At 46.3% G+C, this 19,866-nt stretch overlaps 1 protein-coding gene across 2 annotated transcripts in view; it reads right to left on the reverse strand.

The window, feature by feature from the left end:
* The window catches only part of SH2D4B (SH2 domain containing 4B), a 110,888-nt gene extending 91,545 nt beyond the window's left edge, over positions 1-19,343 (reverse strand). Inside the window, exon 1 of one of the 2 annotated variants that reach the window (XM_025397350.1) lies at positions 18,730-19,343. In XM_025397350.1, the coding sequence (XP_025253135.1) occupies positions 18,730-18,913 (184 nt within the window). In that variant the 5' untranslated portion in view covers positions 18,914-19,343. Of the gene's footprint in view, positions 1-16,341; positions 16,451-18,729 lie in introns of those variants that run through there. The other variant, XM_025397351.1, reaches the window with a different exon arrangement.
* Positions 19,344-19,866: the final 523 nt, after the last annotated feature.

Consider the following 19,866-nt stretch of genomic DNA (forward strand, 5'->3'; position numbering starts at 1 on the left):
AAAAAAAAAAAAAAAAAAAAAAAATTTTTAAAAAGCTGCAGCCGGGCGCGGTGACTCACACCTGTAATCCCAGCACTTTGGGAGGCCACGGCAGGCGGATCATGAGATCAGGAGATTGAGACCATCCTGGCTAACACGGTGAAAACCCGTCTCTACTAAAAATACAAAAAAATTAGCTGGGCATGGTGGCGGGCGCCGGTAGTCCCAGCTATTCCGAAGGCTGAGGCAGGAGAATGGCGTGAACTAGGGAGGCAGAGCTTGCAGTGAGCCGAGATCCCGCCACTGCACTCCAGCCTGGACGACAGTGCAAGACTCTGTCTGGAAAAAAAAAAAAGGCGCAACAGATATCGTGGCAAATGCTGTTAGTTACCTTACCTGTTACCCCTCCCTCCACTGCCTCCTTGCTACTGGTACTCTGAGTTTAATCAAGACAGCAATATGCCTCGTTAAAATTCTAATTTTCTCAGTCGGCCAGATAAGGGTGGCCAATGAATGTAAATAGGTTACCAGGGAGTTGTGGGAAACTTTTTGCTGTCCTGATATCGACACCACCCTGGCTTTCTTTCTCCTCTTCTTCATACCAAAGAGAAGATGTGATGTCAGGAAGCACAATAGCCACTGCAGACCCAAAATGCTAAGCCAATCAGAGGATCATGAAAGAAGAGCCAGAGATATTAATATCATAGAACCACTAAGCTGGCCCAGGTCTGTCTATTTCCAAATTCTTTTTCTAGGTGGGGGAAAAAAATCCTACTTATGGAAATCCTTGGTGATTCGATTTTCTGTTGTTTGCAGCATAACACATTCCTGTCAGATTATTGATATAAACAAGCATCACAGAAAACATAGTTAATACGTTAAAAGATACTTAATGTCACCACTAATTAAAGATATGCATATTAAAACAAGTGTACACACTCCTACAAGATTGGAAAGAATGAGTAAGTCTGATGGTCCTAAGGTGTCAGAGAAGATCTAGAGCAACACTTATTCTTACAAACTGCTGATAAGGGAAGGTACTGATAAAACCACTTTGGAAATATTTGGCCATATCTAGTAGAGTTGAAAATGCTTTCAATTATTACTAAGGAATAGCAGTTTTAGGCAAATAATTTAATGACTCCTACAAATTTGCCTAGAGAAGCCTGAATAAGAAGGCTGATAAATACATTGTTCAAAATATAAAAAACTGGAAACCAGATAAATATCCAACAACTAAAAACAGAAAAATAAAGCATGGTATTTTTTTTAAATATAGTACTATATAGCAAGAAAGTAGGTTTGAACAATATAGTTACATCTCTTTTACAAATATATCTCTTTTAAAAAAATTTAATGGTATATTTTGGGTAGGGGGCAAGGGGAGGGAGAGCATTAGGACAAATACCTAATGTACGCAGGACTTAAAACATAGATAATGGGTTGATAGATGCAGCAAACCACCATGGCACATGTATACCTATGTAACAAACCTGCACGTTCTGCACATGTATCCCAGAACTTAAAGTAAAATTTTTAAATTTTTAAAAAATTTTTTAAAAATAGAAAACCTGAGCTAAAGTGATGACTTTGAGTGTACCAGTCTATTTACGGTTGCTTGCAATGACTTCAAATAAATACTACATTGTGGTATTGAATACAATCTAAAAATGGTATATTTTTGGGCCAGGGGCAGTGGCTCACTCCTGTAATCCCAGCACTTTGGGAGGCTGAGGTGGGTGGATCACGAGGTCAGAAGATCGAGACCATCCTGGCTAACACAGTGAAACCCCATCTCTACTAAAAATACAAACAATTAGCCGGGCTGGCGCCTGTAGTCCCAGCTACTTGGGAGGCTGAGGCAGGAGAATGGTGTGAACCTGGGAGGTGGAGCTTGCAGTGAGCTGAGATGGCGTCATTGCACTCCAGCCTGGGTGACAGAGCCAGACTCTGTCTCAAAAAAAATAAATAAATAAAAAGGTATATTTTTTAAAATACAGTACTATATAGCAAGAAAATAGGTTTCAACAACATAGTTACAAGTCTTTTGAAAATGCAGAACCACTTTGGGGGAGCAAAGGTGGGAGGATCACTTGAGCACAGGAGTTTGAGACCAGCCTAGGAACACAGTGAGACCCTATTCCTGCAAAATGTAAAAAAATTAGCCAGACGTGGTGGTGCACACCTGTAGTTCCAACTATTCAGGAGGCTTAGGCAGGAGGATCCTTTGAGCCCAGGAGGTCAAGGCTACAGTGAGCCATGATCATACCACTACACTACAGCCTGGGTAACAGAGTGAGACCCTGACTCGAAAAAGAAAAAACTGCAGAACCACAAAATTAAATTCAGGTTATCATAGTATAATCATATAATGCTATTTATATAATGATTAAGCAACATATTACTTATGGACAAAGTCTATATTACAGTAAGAAACAGATATAAGCATGATAAACATTGAATTTGCAACAAAGGTTGCATAAGAGATGGGGAGCAAGATTGTAGAAAGGCACCAAAGTAGGTCTCAACTGAATCTGAATTGTTTAAATAAAAACAAGGCACTAACGTTAACATTTGATAAATATACTATGGGCCCATGGGTATTTATAATATTATTTTCTCTTGTGCCTGTTCATTCAAATGTTTTATAATGAGAAATTTTAAAAGCATTGTAAAAAAGATATAATGTGAATAAACTAATTTTTAATCTAAGATATTAGAAAAAGAACATTAAAATAAGATAAAAGAGTAGGAAGAAGAAACAAATGAAGACAAAAGCTAAGATTAGTAAAATACAAAGCATATATAGCATAAATACAACTAAACATTTGTTCTTTGGAAAATGTAAAAAAATAAGAAACTGCCTGGCATAACTAAGTAAAAATTAAATAAAACAAAAATATATACCATTAGAAATTAAAAGACAATATAAAAAACAAGTGATTATAAAAGAATATTATGTGCTACTCTATCTTAATAACTTGGAAAATATATAGATATAAGCATAAATCTTCATGCTAAGGTTAGACCTTCATGACCTCAGAAACAAGGGTTTCTTAAATATGACAGCAAAAGTACAAGCAACAAATGGTTGCACACATCTATGAACATAATAAAAAGTGTTAAATTGTATGTTTTCAGTCCATGACTTAAGGCTGGGTGCGGCAGCTCACACCTGTAATCCTAGCACTTTGGGGAGCCAAGTTGGACAGATTGCTTGAGCCCAGGAGTTCAAGACCAGCCTTGACCACATGGCAAATCCCTGTTGCTACCAAAAAACAAACAAAAAAAATTAGCTGGGTGTGTGGTGGTACCCACCTGCAGTTCCAGCAATTGAAAGGCTGAGGTGGGAGAATCACTTGAGCCCAGAAGATGGAGGTTGCAGTAACCCAAGACTGAACCACTGCACTCTAGTCTGGGTGACAAAGTGAGACTCTGTCTCAATAAATAAATAAATAAATGCATGATTATTATATGGCATATTAATTACATCTCAATAAAGCTGCTTTTTAAAAAAAGTTTCTTCTGGTGATTAACAGGATAAGTAGGAAAAATTAAGCTACAGAAGATCTAAACAGCGTTATCAACCAACTTAATTGACATTTACGGAACACTTCACATGACAGCCGAACACTTTCTCTTTCAAGTACATACAGAACATTCACCAAGATAGATAGGATTCTCAGCTATTGAAAAAAAAATCAACAAGCATAAAATATTTGAAATCATGTGTCTTATGTTCTCTGACCACAGTGGAATCAATGTAGAAATCAATGACAAAAAGATACTTGAAAAAATTTCTTTCAAATATTCAGAAACTAAACAACACAATTCTAAGTAGCCCATGGATTTAAAAAAAAATCACAAGGTGAATTATGAAATATTTTAATTGAAGAAATATTTTAAATAACATGTAAAAATTCATGTGATGTAGTTAAAGCAGGGCTCTGACATTTATAGCATCAAATGCTTATATTCAGAAAGAAATGTTTCAAATCAGTGGTCTAAGCTTCCACACTAATAAACTTGAAAATAAGAACAAATTAAATCCAAAAGTAAAAGTAAGAAAGAAATAAAAAAGATAATGGTAGAAACCGATAAAATGGAAAACAGAGAAACAAAAAGAAACCACAATAAAACAAATGAAAATTAGTTTTTGAAGCCATTAGTGAAACTGAAAAATTTCTCAGCAGACCGATCAACATAGTAAGAGAGAAGACACGACTTTTAGGCATGAAAGAGAGGTCATCACTAAAGATCCTACAGACAAGGGAATTTTATGAGCAACTTTATGTCAATAAGTTGATAACTTAGATAATATGAGCAAATTATTTGAAAGAAGCAAAATATACAACAGTTCACTAAAGAAGAAACATACTTCCTGAATAGCTCTATGTACACTAAAGAACTTGAATTTATATGTTAAAATCTGCCCACAATGAAAGACATTACTGGTACATTCCATCAAACATTTAAGGAAGAAGTAATACCAAATGCATACAAACACAGAAAATGGAAGAGGAGAGAATATGTTCCAACATATTTCTTCAGGTTGATCTTACCCTGATATTAAACTAAATACATTTCAAGAAAAGTACAGGACAATATCGATCACACAGATTTTTTAAAATCTTAATAAAGTATTAACAAATTAAATTCAGAAATATATAAAATGGATAAAGCATCATGACCATATATGATTTTATCACAGGAATTTAAGGTTGGTTCAACGTTCAAAAATCAATCCAAATAATCCTATCAGCAGACTAAAAAAGAAAAAAATATGATCATCTCAATAGTTACAGAAAAACATTTGACAAATTCAATATCTATTCCTAGTAAAGATTCTCAGTAAACTGGAAATAGAGGGTAGTTCCTCACTCTGATAAATGCATCTGTGAAAACCTACAGTTAACATCATACTTAATGACCAGAGAATCCTGCGAGGAAGTGGCTGCCCAACAGCAATGTGTTCTCTTAACACAGATGCCTTCTGTTCTAAGCTGTAAACTTTAATCTTCTGGAACTTCAGTCTTCTGGAAAAGTTCTTCTAGAACTCCACTAAGTACAGAAGGAATGTGCTCTGCTAATGTTTATCAAGTACTTCCAACACACCCTGCTTCACTGGGACCATCATTTCGTCTTCCTCACAAATCTGGGATGCAGAACTTATCATCATCATCTCCAGTTTAGGCAAGAGGAAACTGAGGCTCAGAGAGTCATGAGTATCTTACCAAAGTCAAATTAGTAAGTGGGAATCAGCTAGTTAGAAAGTGGGTAGCCAAATTTGGAACCCAGACACTCTTACCGTCATACATGCCTCTGGCACAAAGAAGGCAAAAGCCTAGCACTCTGTGGGCACAGGGGCTGCTGCCAATAGTGCCAGGCTGTTTGATGTTGTATTCAGCACTGCCTTTGCTGTGTATGAGCAACACAAACATGGGGCTGGTCACACTAAGCCACCACCATCATGCCCTTCAACCTTGTAACTGTGGAATGGCACCCCCCTACCCCAGCTCAAGGCCACACCTCCTATGAAGCCTGGACCCTCTCTTGCTAGAACAAGAACAAATCCAAGAACAGCTCTCACCGGGGCCTTGATACCCCACGTGTAGTAGGACTTGCTGTAACTATCACTGGGAAATCCACAATGCCCCACCTGCAACCCCTACTCCCTGTCTGCAGTTCATTCAATACAGAGACATAGCAGAATCAATGTGTCAGTGAGGAGCCCAGATCCTGCTCTCAGTCCTGTTCCTTAAAAGCTCTGAGATCCAAATCACTTAATCTGTAAAATGAGGTAGCTGCACATGTTCTGGGGACAGGGACAGGACATCCTAAATCTTTAGCATCTCAGAGTTTGAGAATGAGAACCCTACCATGGTGCCCAGAAAAAAAGCACACCAGTGAAATAATAGGATAGAAATAAATGATGCCTGCCAGGCACGGTGGCTCACACCTGTAATCCCAACACTTTGGGAGGCCACGGTGGGTGGATCACCTGAGCTAAGAAGTGCAAAACCAGCCTGGCCAACAGGGTGAAACCCTGACTCTACTAAAAATACAAAAAATTAGCCAGGCGTGGTGGCGAGCACCTGTAAGCCCAGCTACTCGGAAGGCTGAGGCAGGAAAATCACTTGAATCCGGGAGATGGAGGTTGCAGTGAGCCAAGATTGTGCCATTGTACTCCAGCCTGGGCAGCAAGAGTAAAACACCGTCTCAAAAAATAAATAAATAATGCCTAAAGCCTAGGATGATGTAATTCTAACAGGACATGGGGTAAATACACATGAAAACGAACCCAAAGAATTTAGACCCCAACATCTAAGGCAAAATCTGTTTCCAAATGGGAAAACCGTAGGAAGCTTTGCTGATTCTTGGGTGAGAAAAACCTGGAAAGCAGTAATGCTAGCCACTCTGAGAGATAGCAGAGGGACAGGTAGTCTACAACCTGCTTCCACCCAGCTCCTCTGAGCTGGAGTGAGAACTGGGGTTTGAGTTACAGGGAGTGCCAAGATAAGCAACTGGTGGCCTTTCTCAGGAGCTGACCCTGCTGTCCTCCAGGCTGAAAGTGGAAGCAGGGAGGTGCAGAGATGGGGAAGCAGGGAGGGGACAGCATTAGCATCCTGAAATGAGGGGACAGAAAAGAATCCTAGGGAAGAGGGAGGAAGCCAGGGCAGCTCAGGTCAGCATCCCCCAGCTGGAGCCCTGAAACAGTGCAGGAGAGGCACCTCCCTCCATGCAAAGTGGAGCAAAAGTCAGTCCTGTTCAAACAGTCCCTGGGCTTTTGGCAGCAGCTGGGAGAAGGGAAGGAAAGGGAAACTGCACCGAAACTCAGGCTCCCTGCTGGTCCACTGATCACTGACCAGCTGTGTGACCCTGGGCATGAGCCTCTGTTCTCTAAAAATGGTCTGAAAGTCTGAATGTCTGTGTACCCCTGCAATTCACACATTGAAACCCTAGTCCCAATGTAGTGGCATTAGGAGGTATGGCCTTTGGGAGGTAATTAGGGCAAGAGGTAATTAGGTCAACAGAATGGAACTTTCATGAATGGGATTAGTGCCTTTATAAGAAGAGACCAGAGAGCTAGCACACTTTCTTTCCACCATGTAAGGATACAGGAGAAGTCAGCCATCCGCATCCAGGAAGAGGGCTCTCACCAGACCCCTGACCGTGCGGGCTCCCTGACCTCAGACATCCAGAGTCCAGGGCTGTGAGAAACGTTTGTTGTTTAAACTACTCAGTGTGTGATAATTTCTTATAGTAGCCTGGACTAAGACACCGCCACCCCATCCTCATCTGCCCAAGCCCTTCGGGAACCTGCAGAAGCATTGGAAAGGGACAGGCACTCGCTGTGTGTCTCACCCCTTGAAGTGTGGGAAAGAATCTCTTTCCCTGGGTCCTCATTAACATGGCTACTCTTAGACTCTTCTAACTCTTGCTAATCTGATTGCTTTAATTTACATGGAGGTGGTTTATTAGTGAAGTTGAATGTCTTTTTGCATCTTCATTGTGATTTGAAATTTCCCTCCTGTGAATTGCTTGTTCATTTATTTCTTCATTTTTCTATTGGTTATTTGTCTTTTGCTAATTGATTTGGAGCACTTCATTATGTTTTCTGGGTATTAATTATTTGCCTGTTATATATGTTGCAAATATTTTTCTATTTAAATCCAGTTTCATTCTTTTTTTAAGTTTGGCATCTGTTAAGATTTTTAAAAATCAAGTCATGTTGGCCAGGAGTGGTGGCTCACACCTGCAATCCCAGCACTTTGGGAGGCTGAGGCGGGTGGATCACGAGGTTAGGAGATGGAGACCATCCTGGCTAACACGGTGAAACCCCCTGTCTACTAAAAATACAAAAAATATTAGCTGGGCGTAGTGGTGGGCGTCTGTAGTCCCAGCTACTCAGGAGGCTGAGACAGGAGAATGGCGTGAATCCAGGAGGCAGAGCTTACAGTGAGCCAAAATCGCGCCACTGCACTCCAGCCTGGGTGACAGAGCGAATAAAATAAAATAAAATAAAATAAAAATCAAGTCATGTTTCTTTTACTTTTACTTTTCCTTGTTGTGCTTTATTCTTTCTTCTTTTTTTTTTTCTTTTTTTTTTTGAGACGGAGTCTTGCTCTGTTGCCCAGGCTGGAGTGCAGTGGTGCGATCTCGGCTCACTGCAAGCTCCACCTCCCAGGTTCACGCCATTCTCCTGCCTCAGCCTCCCAAATAGCTGGGACTACAGGAGCCCGCCACCACATCCGGCTAATTTTTATGTATTTTTAGTAGAGGCGGGGTTTCACTGTGTTAGCCAGGATGGTCTCGATCTCCTGACCTCGTGAGCCACCCGCCTCAGCCTCCCAAAGTGCTGGGATTACAGGTGTGAGCCACCGTGCCCAGCCAAGGGTGTGTCTTTCAATCAAGCACTCTTAGGTTTTATGAAATGCACAGGGGTGCATCTTCCAGGTCACTGAGGGGTAAGATAAGCTGAGGCCCTTAAAGGGCCTAGCACAGGCCTGACAGGCCCTCCATCTGGAGGAGTTCGCCTTCATATTACAGCATGCAGCTGCCTTTAGGTCTTGCTCTGCCACCCGACCCATCCTCCTTAGTTTCCAGGGTCCCCTTTGCCCCCCAGCTCCCCACCAAAAGCCCTTAGCTGACTAAGGCTGCAAGTTCTTTCCTTGTGGACACAGATTACTCAAAGCTGACAATTAAGGGCTCCACATATTAATCTTTCTCTACAGCCACAAAAACCACCCTCACCCCTGGGGATGCCCAAACCTGCCAGGTGCCAAGTGCCGTCGCCACCGGTGACTATGGGTGACTCCATGCCTGCTCACAGCGGCCTCTGCTCTGGCTCCTCTCACTGCCCACCTGGTAAGCTGAGGTTTTGTAGCTTTGGAAAGCACTGGTGTGAAAGACGGGGAGAAGTGGGCCCTGGTAGCCTTTGCAGGTGGAGCTGCCTCACTAAGAACCTCACTGCTGGGCCTGAGGAAGGCAGAAAGGAAACAAGAGCAAGGTGGCAGGCTGCAAAGGAACCAGAAGCCCTCGGCAGGTGCTGTGCACACCGGGTGGACTTCAGGCACTTTGTGCACGGCTCACTCAATCCCCACAACCTCCCCTGGAGGGAGGTGGTTTCAGTAAAGCCCGTGCCCATTACAGATGAAGGGTCTGAGCTCCAAGGGGGATGCTGAGACTACACCCCTGAGGAGCTCACTCATCCATGCAGCTGTCTCACCTTTCTGGCTGCCATTTGGAGGCAGAACAGGAGGCTGGGAGCCAGAAAGTGAGGCCCCACCAATGTCAAGGCCACAAACCTGGGTGGGGCACCCACTGCACGGCAGGGCCATACTGGATCTCATGGTTCAGGCAAATGGAATAGAAAGGTCTGGCCCCAGCATCTCTCTGCATGCCCCAAATGCCAGCAGAACACAAGCCAAACTCACACACTCACACACACACACACACACACACACACACCCCAAGTCCCATCACAGCTCTCAGAGATCCCTAGTCTTTGTTCCACTGGCTGGCTCAGGAGGGAGCCCTGTGTTTAGCCACACAATCACAATCAGAGAGTCCCAGGCCACAGGCTGTGCCGACAGTTACCAGCAGATCACAGCAATTCTCCGTGGGCTCTTCCTGCACCCACCATGATGCCTCATCTTTACATCATTCATCTGAAAAGCTCATCAGCATCCCAAGAATCAAGAGTGACCCTTCATTGGAAAAACTGAATTTCTTCCAGTATATCCTAAAAAGTAAAAGTACACTTGTAAAGTACACAAGGGTTGATGATCTGAGACTCACAGGAAAGACCTCACTCCCTAAGTCACCCCGCCCCCCATTGCTGAGACTCCAGAAAAACTGAGTTTGGCTAGGCAGTGATGTGGCTGGTCCCATAGACTAGGGCAAGCGATGGAGCACTCAGGAAGAGGCCCAGACTAATTCCAAGGGGATCTGCCAGCAGAACCAAGAAAGGAAGGAGACAAACACAACCTGGCTCTTAGGTGTCTACATGGTGGCAGAAGCTGCCCCCTTGTTGAAGAAGCATTTTTAATTCTCCCAAAAACTGTCGGGAAAGAGTTGTTATTCTCATTGCATGGGTGATTTTCCAAAGCCACCCCAGTGGAATCAGGATGAAATTGAGTTGCCTGGATCCATCCACCATGCTATAGGCATTTTGAAAGTAGCATCAAGCCCACCCAAGGGTGGAAAAATGAGGCCGGACGCGGTGGCTCACACCTGTAATCCCAGCACTTTGGGAGGCCGAGGTGGGCGGATTACGTGAGGTCAGGAGTTTGAGACCAGTCTGGGCAGCATAGTGAGACTCCATCTCTGCTAAAAATACAAAAATTAGCTGGGCATGGTGGCGTGCACCTTAATCTCAGCTACGAGGAGGCTGAGGCAGGAGAATCGCTTGAACCTGGGAGGTGGAGGTTGCAGTGAGCTGAGATCACATCAGTGCACTCCAGCCTGGGCGACAGAGCGAGAGTCTGTCTAAGAAAAAAGAAAAATGATCCATGACACTATTTCCCACCATAGAATCCCTCAGAAAATGAGCTAAGGGAGCATCCCTTGGGTAGGAAGTCTGGAAGAGTGTCAGGGTCTGCTTGCCTTCCAAATACCCCCTCGAGCTTCAAGGGTACCTACCTACAGGTGACAGGTGATAGGACATCTCTCTGGGGTCAGGTGGACAGCCCTGTGTCACCATAAATCCACTTCTAATGATTTTCTTCTTGTTTGATTTTGGGGCTCCCCTTCAGAAACTGGCAATATCTCATTCACCACCTGCTGCCTTAACTGGTCCCTCAGACCCACACTCAGCCCCAACTTCCCAACTCTCATGGCACAAGAGGCTTCTTACTTCTTGTCTTCCTGGAAATAATTAGGGCTCTGGACACTGTCCCTCACCTCTAGACACCTCATTTTCTCTCCTTATACACACGTGATCAAGTATTTCCTCCAGAGAATTGTTCCTTGAATTTTGCATGGTGACAGGAAATGTTTTCTTAACAAAAGAAATGGGGCACTAATGGTAAATAAACATCACTAAGAGACACCAGGGAGGAGATTCTGTCAGTCACCTCCCTAACCCCTTCCTCCCCCTCCCAGCGCTGTCCTAGAATCACTGTCCCCAGTGTCCAGGAAAGGGGTTGTGAACAACAGCTACAAAGAGCTACGGTCCAGATAACCAGGGCATGTGCTCCACTGACTTCCCAGTGTTCCTGTGCAGCATGGCTCCCTAGATAGTCCAAGGGAATCAACCAAAAAGCTGTTGGAACTAACAAAAAAAAACTGAAGAAGGAGGTTGAGGAAAATTAGCATGCCAAAATCAATGATGTCCCGAGAACATATTATGACAGCAAGAATAGGGATGGGGCGCGAGGCAGCTTTAAGCAAGAATTTCTCATGGTGTTTAGTGACTTCAGTGTAATGTGCTAAGAATCCCAACAGTGAGGGCTGCACTGCTTGATTGGACAAATCACTTGTGCAGTGGGGCAAAGGGGAAATAAAGCATTTATCACTGCCCCTCAGAGAGAAAACATGTAGGGAGCAATGAAACCAGACAAAGTGGAGTTAACATCCAAATAACTATTGTCATTGGGATTTCATTATAAAACCTCTACTATGAGCATAAAAAATAAATCTTGAGAGATGAAATACATAATGTAAACAAAATCAACTACTGATTTACCATCCTTGATTACACCAATGAAATCATGGGGAAGAATATAAAAATAGGCTTATGTTTCTCATCTTCAGTAGACCATGTTTCATTCCTGATAAAAATAATGGGCTTGAATACATTTATAAAAGTAAGCTTGGCCGGGCGCGGTGGCTCAAGCCTGTAATCCCAGCACTTTGGGAGGCCGAGATGGGCGGATCACGAGGTCAGGAGATCGAGACCATCCTGACTAACACGGTGAAACCTCGTCTCTACTAAAAAATACAAAAAAACTAGCCGGGCGCGGTGGTGGCGCCTGTGGTCCCAGCTACTCGGGAGGCTGAGGCAGGAGAATGGCGTGAACCCGGGAGGCGGAGCTTGCAGTGAGCTGAGATCCGGCCACTGCACCCCAGCCTGGGCGGCAGAGCGAGACTCTGCCTCAAAAAAAATAAAAATAAATAAAAATAAAAATAAAATAAAAAAATAAAAGTAAGCTTTAAAATACCGTATGCTATTTAATATACATTTTCCAAGAGAGTCTCCTAAAACAAAATGGCATCAAAAGGCTGCGGTGGGAGATACAGGCAAATATGCACCAAGTGAATGCAAAGAAAAAAAAGAGCATTGGTCAGGCTAAAACCCAAGTTCAAATCCTAAAACAAGAAATGTAAATTGAATGAGTGGCCAGCGCAATAGCTCACGCCTACAATCCCAGCACTTTAGGAGGCCCAGGCTGGTGGATTGCTTGAGCCCAGGAGTTTGAGAGCAGTCTAGGCAACATGCTGGAACCCTATCTCTACAAAAAACACAAAAATTAGCCGTGCATGGTGGCACATGCCTGTAGTCCCAGCTACTCGGGAGGCTGAGGTGTGAGGATTACTTGAACCTGGGAAGCAGAGGTTGCAGTGAGCTGAGATTGCGTCACTGCACTGCAGCCTGGATGACACAGCAAGATCTTGTCTCAAGAAAAAATAAAAAATAAAAAATATTTCTTTTTAAAATTTCTTTTTAAAAAAAGAAAGAGAGAAAAAATAAAAAGAAAATGGAATGAGAGATAAGTAAAAGTGAAAAGGTGACAGATTTGTCATTACTTATACATATATTATTATATATCAGCCTCTACAACAAATCCCAAAGAACACATATATTCTGATTTCTATACTTTCAGAGAGGATTTTTGATGTATAGTGGGGTGGAGGGGTCACAATGCGCAGCACACAGCCTTTCACTCAAAAAAGCAATCCTTTAGCATCTGTGTCCCCAGTCAAACCCCTGCCACAGCATACATGTAAGCACCTTAGCCGCTACTCACCCACGCACACTCCAACTCTGCCCCAGGCCTTGTTCTCGATGCTGGGATAGAAACTGGAACAATGCAAGCAACATCCATGGTCTCATGGCACTTTCAGGCTAATGGAGGAGATGGACCGTAAACAAGCAAACAGGTATGTGGAGCAAGAGGAGGAAGAAGAAGAAAAGGAGAAGTGGAGGAGAAAAGAAAGGAGGAAAGGAAGAAGAAGAAGAAAAGGGAGACGAGAGGGAGGAGAAAAAGGAGAAGAAGAAAAGGGAGAGGAGGAGAGAAAGGAGAAAAAGAAAGAGGGGAGAAAGTAAGAGAAAGAGGAGAGGAGGAGGAGGAGCAAAAGAAGGAGAAGAAGGAGAGGAACAAGAGGAAGAAAGAGAAGGAGAAGGAAGAGGAATAAGAGGCAAATTCACAGAGACAGAAAGCAGATCAGTGGTGGTCAGGGCCTGAGCAGAGGGGGGGATAGGAAAGGACCATTCATGGCTATGGGGTTTGTTTTTGAAGTGAGAAAAATGTTCTGGAACTAGACAGTGGTGATAGTTGGACAACATTCTGAATGTACTAAATGTCACTGGATTACACACTTTAAATGGCTAAAATGGTAAATTTCATGTATTTTACCATAATTTTGTAAAGACACTTGCAGACATGCTAAGTGCTAGGAAGAAAAGTAGGCAGGTGTTCAAAGAGAGAGACTGGGATGCGGCTCATTGAGAGCGGGTGGCCAGTGAAGAACTCTGCATTCAACCGAGATGAATAATGTCCCAGAAGAGCCTCATGAGGATCTGGGGAAACAGCATTCCACGCAGTGGGATGCACATGGTGGAAATTAGCTTGAAGAGGTGGGCAGGTGCCAGCAAAGACCTGTGCCTTTCATGAGTGCCATGAAAGCCACCGAGGCAGAGAGATAAGTCAGCTAACTCGTGTGTCCAAAGGTCTGCGGCTGCTGTGGGAAGGAAATGTAGGGATGAGCTTGAGGCAGGGACTGCACTGAGATCAAGGCCACCATGGGGATGTTGGCAGGCAGGTGCAGGGCTCCGTGCAGGGGTCTAGGCAGGGCTGGCATGCAAGGTCGGGACTTCCATGCCTGGAAAGAGGACACATGGAGGCCAGGAGGGCCCAAGCCCAGCAGGCAAGGTTGCTGTGGCTACCGGATGGGCCCAGGAAACAGGGAAGCCAGATGCCTAGTGAGAAGGATGGTGTCACACACCTCCCATGAGGGCAGTGGGAGTGACTTGATGCTGAGGAATAAAGAGGATGCTAAAGAGGATGAGCCCTTTAGGCCCCGGGTCAGGACTGCATCTGGGAGCACATCCTGAGCCCAGCTGTGGAGAATGGAGGCAGTGGAGGCTGGAGCCCACTGGGCTCAGAGCACTCCACTGGCTGGAATGAGGGCAAGCCAGGGAGCAGGCATAGGAAAGTTGACTGCCTGGTAGGAAACCCAAAGGAAAGAAGCAGCTTCTTGAGTGTGCAGACTTGGTTCACAAATAGGAGAGTGGGAAGAGTAGGAGGGAAAGACGTCTGGCTCCCAGGCAAAAGCATCCAGAAGGATGAGGAGGCGGTCACAGAGGAACCAATTTAACAGTGGCAGAAACCGTCAATCAAGATAAAACTGACAGGGCCAGGCACAGTGGCTCGTGCCTATAATCCCAGCATTTTGGGAGGCCCAGGCGGGTGGATCACCTGAGGTCAAGAATTCAAGACCAGCCTGGCCAACATGATGAAATCATGTCTCTATTAAAGGCAAAAATTAGCTGGGTGTGGTTGTGGGCACCTGTAATCCCAGCTACTTGGGAGACTGAGACAGGAGAATCTCTTGAACCTGACAGGCAGAGGTAGCAGTGAGCCAAGATCACGCCACTGCACTCCAGCCTGGGCAACAGAGCAAGACTCCGTCTAAAAAAAAAAAAAAAAAATATATATATATATATATATATATATATATAGAACTGACAGGTCCAAACAGGGAAGCTTCCTTGGTCAGTAGTGTGGACATGTGTCCTGAGTCATGTGTCCCCAGGTCACATCCAGCTCTGGCCCCAAGAACCTAGGATGACTGAGTAAGCAGAGAGGAGTCCACAGGGTTGTGAAGTTCATAATTCCTAACACGGGGTGTGCGTTCCCGCGGTGGCCATGCAGAATGAGGAGAGGATGAGATTGCACAGGTCGTGGCCATGCTAGAGGGGTTTGACTTAAGTCTTGCTGGGACATAATGTGATCACATGCCTTCTCTGAGTCTCAATATACTCAACATACTGGACAACAAACTGTCAGAAATGCGATAGAGCAATAAACATGATGTTAGATTAAAACAAACCTACCAAGCTGAGGGGTCCACACCATCCACAACAGTATAGAACATCAGGGGGTTCTTGCCAAAGCATAAAGTGAAAACAGAAAAGAAATGCCATGTGCTCAGAGGAGTGACGTGTCCAGCCACGCCCTCGTCTCCTCTCCTTCCTACCTTTCACAGTCTGCCTCTAAGCTTTCACCCCAGCTTACTCCCGTGGGTTCCAAATGTGGATCCCAAAATCAAGAAAACCTCCTAGGTTCTGTAAACGAGAATGATTCACATCACCAGTGTTTACTTGCGCCCTCACCAGGCACAACTCCGGGGCTGTGAGGTCCTCGGGCACAAGGCACACCTTGTCCTGCCTGCCTGTCTGTAGGGCCACGGGGAGTGTTACTTGAGCCCAATGGATGGCAAAGCCAGGCTTGCCAGGAGCGAGGAATATTCCCAGAAAAGAGGGGAGAAGGGAGGCTTTAGAGCACTGGGGACGATGGCCCAGAGGAGGCCCGGTGTCACTCTAGGCTGACCAGGACTCAGCCAGGTCGTGCTCAGGGATCCCAAGGGGCCGGCAAACAGCTCAGCAGGGCCACAGCAGGTGCTTCCTTCAGAACAAATGTGTGGGGAGGGGACCAGGAAAGAGGGTGCCTGTCAATGAGACAAGAATAGCACTGGGTGGTCACAGGAGCATGGAAAACCCAAACAACAGCGAAAACAAGAACAAGACAAAGAAACAACAAGAGAGCAGGAAACCGAAAGGAAGAGAGCAAAAACGGCTGAAATCCCACTCAGGGTGACTTGTCCATGGCTCTTCTGGCAAACCCAAAGAAGGGAGAAAGGAGACAGTAACCCAAGGGGTTCTCTGAAATCTCCTCCTCTTCCAGAACACCTAAGAATTGTTCCATCCCCTAATTAAAGAAACGCCCATAAAATTAGAAACCCAGATTCTGCTGGGCGTGACACACTCTCATGAGCACGCCCGCACTTCTCTTTCAAACGTGTACTTTCGCTTCTCACTAGCAGTTTCTTGCCTTTCCTATCATTCTGACTCATTCCTGAGTTCTTTCTCAAGACAGTGTCAAGAGCCTGGACATCAGCTGGGGGCTGGGGTCTCACAAGCATCTGGAGAACCTTCTGAGTCCTCTGGCAACATCAAGGGAAGGAAGAGAAGATTCCTCCGTGGAGCCCGTCCCCGCACACTTCCCGCCCTGGGACACGGCACGGCTGCTTTGCACCAAGCCTCACCCTTGGCACTCGAGTCGGCTGTGTTCCCTATGATCCATCTACCCGCTGTCTCCAGGACAAGCACTGTCCCATTCACAGAAGTCAGCACATAGTAATGCTGGATAAGCGAATGAATTAGTGAATGAGTGAACAAGTGAATGTGTGCACAGCTCATTTGTTTAATTGGAGTCCCGAGATTGGAAGTGAATGAATGGAAAAAAAAATCAGTCACTAGACTCCAGGTCCAAGTCATGAGATGTAGCAGCTGGGTGACCTTGGATGTAGCACATCACTTCTCTGAGCCTCACCTTCCTTAACTAAAATGAAATCAGGGAGCTTGCCCTGCCACCCTGCAGGAATATGGGAGCAGCAAGGGCTGGGTAGGCACCCAGTCAACGTAAAGCTCACAGGCTGTTGCCACCCTTCAACACGACCCCAGGACATGAAGCAGATCCTGTACATCCTGGACCCTCCAGCTGAAAGTTCTTCGGGCTCCTGGGCGGGGCCAGCCCCCAGGCTCCGCAGTGGCATGCCCAGACAGTTCCAGAAGGCAGGACCAAAGCAAAGAGCCGGGATCCGAGTGGGATCCTGACCTGGGATACACACATTCCTCAGTGTGTTTCCCTGCTTTTCCATTCTTTATAAATCAGAAAATTAATTACCAGAAAAAGGATCTTCTGCACCAGAAACTCAAATGAGTTTAATGTATAATTTATACATGAAAATATAGATGTCAATGTGTGACAAATCTCTGTACAAATATTTTTGCAGTTAAAATTTTAGGCATCCGTCTCCCTCCCAGAAGAGTCATCATGCAGGCAACGCGAGTCCCCAGGGCTCAGGCCGGGTGGGGCTGGCAAGGTGGCTTGTCATTCCACCAGTTAGTGATGCAGCTGCCAGCGCAGCCCAGCCCGGAAGGCCCCAGCCTTGGCACCAGCCACCTGCAGCCAAGTCACAGCTCTGACCCAACCTCCCCGGCAGGGTCCTGCTGTGTCTTTAACACCGTGTGCCAGCTCTGTGCTGGGCCCAGGGGAGAAAGACAGAGTGGAGTAAGGCCTCACACGCCAGGGCCTTTGAGCCCATTGGAGAGCAGGCAAGCAGACGAGGAATGACAATGACAGGGTGGCAAGTGCCAGGGCAGGGGTGGGTCCTACATGCCAGGCAGCCACAGAGGAGCAAGTACTGCCCTATGCAAGAGCATCCGTGAACATTCCGGGGCAGGGGGCCAGTCCTGATGGAGTCTGTCAGGTGGATGAAGGCAAGACATTCCCAACAGTAAGAGCCACTCACGTGAAGACCAGAGACAAGAGCAAGCAGGTCCAGATGGTGCGAGCATGGCCTGTGGTACCTGGTAGGGAATGGCCAGCAGTGAGTCTGGCATGGAGAAGAGCCAGATCACCAAGGGAGCTGTGTGCCCAGCCCTGAAACAGGACTTTGTCCTGGATTGAAAACTTCAAAAGGCAAAGCCTTGCAAACTGTAAAGTGCATGTAGCATCCACAGAAACTACCATCCCCAGCAAGATTGAGTCCTGTGCCAAGCCAAGCCTCAGTGGCCTGCCAGTTTCTGGCCCAGGGGTCCCAAACGACTTCCTTCACCCCCGGGTGTACCAGTCCATAGGATTGACTAGCACAAGACTTTGCATACAAAACACCTGAAATGTAGGCTAGGCCCTTGCTTCTCATCTGCAGTTGCCACAACCATTTGGGGATGGTCATTCTCTGTGTGGGATGTTCCCTGATGCCCTCTCTCTGGATGCCCAGTGGGACTCCAGGGACAACCCACAGCATCCTCCTGCCAGAGGACCTGGAGGGAGAGGCACAGTCCACAGATGGGGCCCTAGCCGAGAACTGGTTTGCCACGCCTGCCAAGGAGAGAGGAACTGCATGTCTATACCACACCCTGGCCCAGAACCAATGGCAAGGGTCACAAACATGCCCTTGTTCACCCTACCATTGCCAACCACGTTGGAGCACAATCTGAAGTCTCAGTGGTGTCTTCCCAGAACTCGGGCCTTCCACAACAAGACAAAGCTAGTCCAACTCCCCCACCCCGATAAGGGCCCCTGGGCAGCCTCTGCAGCAGCCTCGAAGCCCTAAGTTCCTGGCCAAAAGACAAAAGCACAGGCTCACCGGACCTGATGCCCACAGGACAAGGATTTCAAGCCCCCAGGCCTCATCACCCCAGTGCCCATCTTGAAGAAGGACACAGCCTGGCCCTGCTAATTTTTCTACCTCCTGGGGGACTGGTGGCCCACCCCTCCATGACTCCCAGCCACGTACCTCGCTTGGTCTTCGTAGGCCTGAGACCCTTGTCTTGAGCCAGGGACTCCCAAGTCTCCCGCTCCTTCCAGCGCCTCAGCTGCTCCTCCCGCATCTTGTAGAAGAGGATGTGCTTCTGCACATCACTGAGCTCGGCGAGGAGCTCAGGGTCGATGTACATGTCGTGCAGGATCTGCTGCAGCATGATGCCACCTGGGATGCACTCACCAGAAGGGCAGCCGGCCGGGGAAGCAGGGCCAGGCGGAAGGCCCGAGGGGCTGCTCTGCACTACAGGCTCCTCAATCCGAGGCCACTCTCGGTGCCCCTTCTCTGCGCAGCAGCGTCAGTTAGCCTCAGCTTGCAGCCAGCGACAAACTCATCTCCTCTACCCAGGACAGCAAAAGAGGCCAGGCAACAGGACCCAAAGGGGCAGCTGGGACTCTGCAAGGGGGAGCACCCACCAGGAGCAATCTAGTCCTTCTGCCGAGTCACCAAGCATGGCATCCCAGCAGAGCCCATGTCTTGGCCTCACCTGGGGTTCTGGGACAATGGGGAGGGCCCAAGCCTCCAGCTCAGCCAGGAAATGCCCAGTCCCAGCTCTGCCTGAGCCGGTAGGTGTCAAGTGATCTGTTAGTGGAAGGTAACAATGACACCAGCTGTATCAATGACACTGCCCCGGCCAGCTGGGAACCGATCTCTCCTCTGCAGATAAGAGGAGGAGAAGGAGGCAGACTTGCCTACTAAATTCCATGTCTTTTCAGCCAATTTCAAACAGAGACCAGAGGAGCCTGCCAGGAGCTGCTGGGCCCTTCAGCCCTCTCAGTCCCTCTCTCTGCAGGTTCCTTCGCTGCCAACTTTCTTCCTTTCCAGAACATTTGGCATTCTGAGGTGATGCGTTTAAAACTCTGCCTTGAGGGAGGAAAGATTTTTCCTCCTATCTGTGTTATAGCCAAGAAAGAAAACAAAATGGAATCAGTAGAGACAACTGGAGGGGATTTTATCACGGAATTCCAGGACAGAAAGGAAGCAGACATCCTCTGCCTTTGGCCTATAATGAGATCCTGCAGCCATGCGTGCGCTGACAGATAAACTCTCCAGGGGCCACTTTTAATGGTTGTTGTTCATCTTCTTGTTTGTTGCAGATGTCTGGAGTTGACC

Source organism: Theropithecus gelada, chromosome 9, assembly GCF_003255815.1.
Source record: "Theropithecus gelada isolate Dixy chromosome 9, Tgel_1.0, whole genome shotgun sequence".
Taxonomy (NCBI): domain Eukaryota; kingdom Metazoa; phylum Chordata; class Mammalia; order Primates; family Cercopithecidae; genus Theropithecus; species Theropithecus gelada.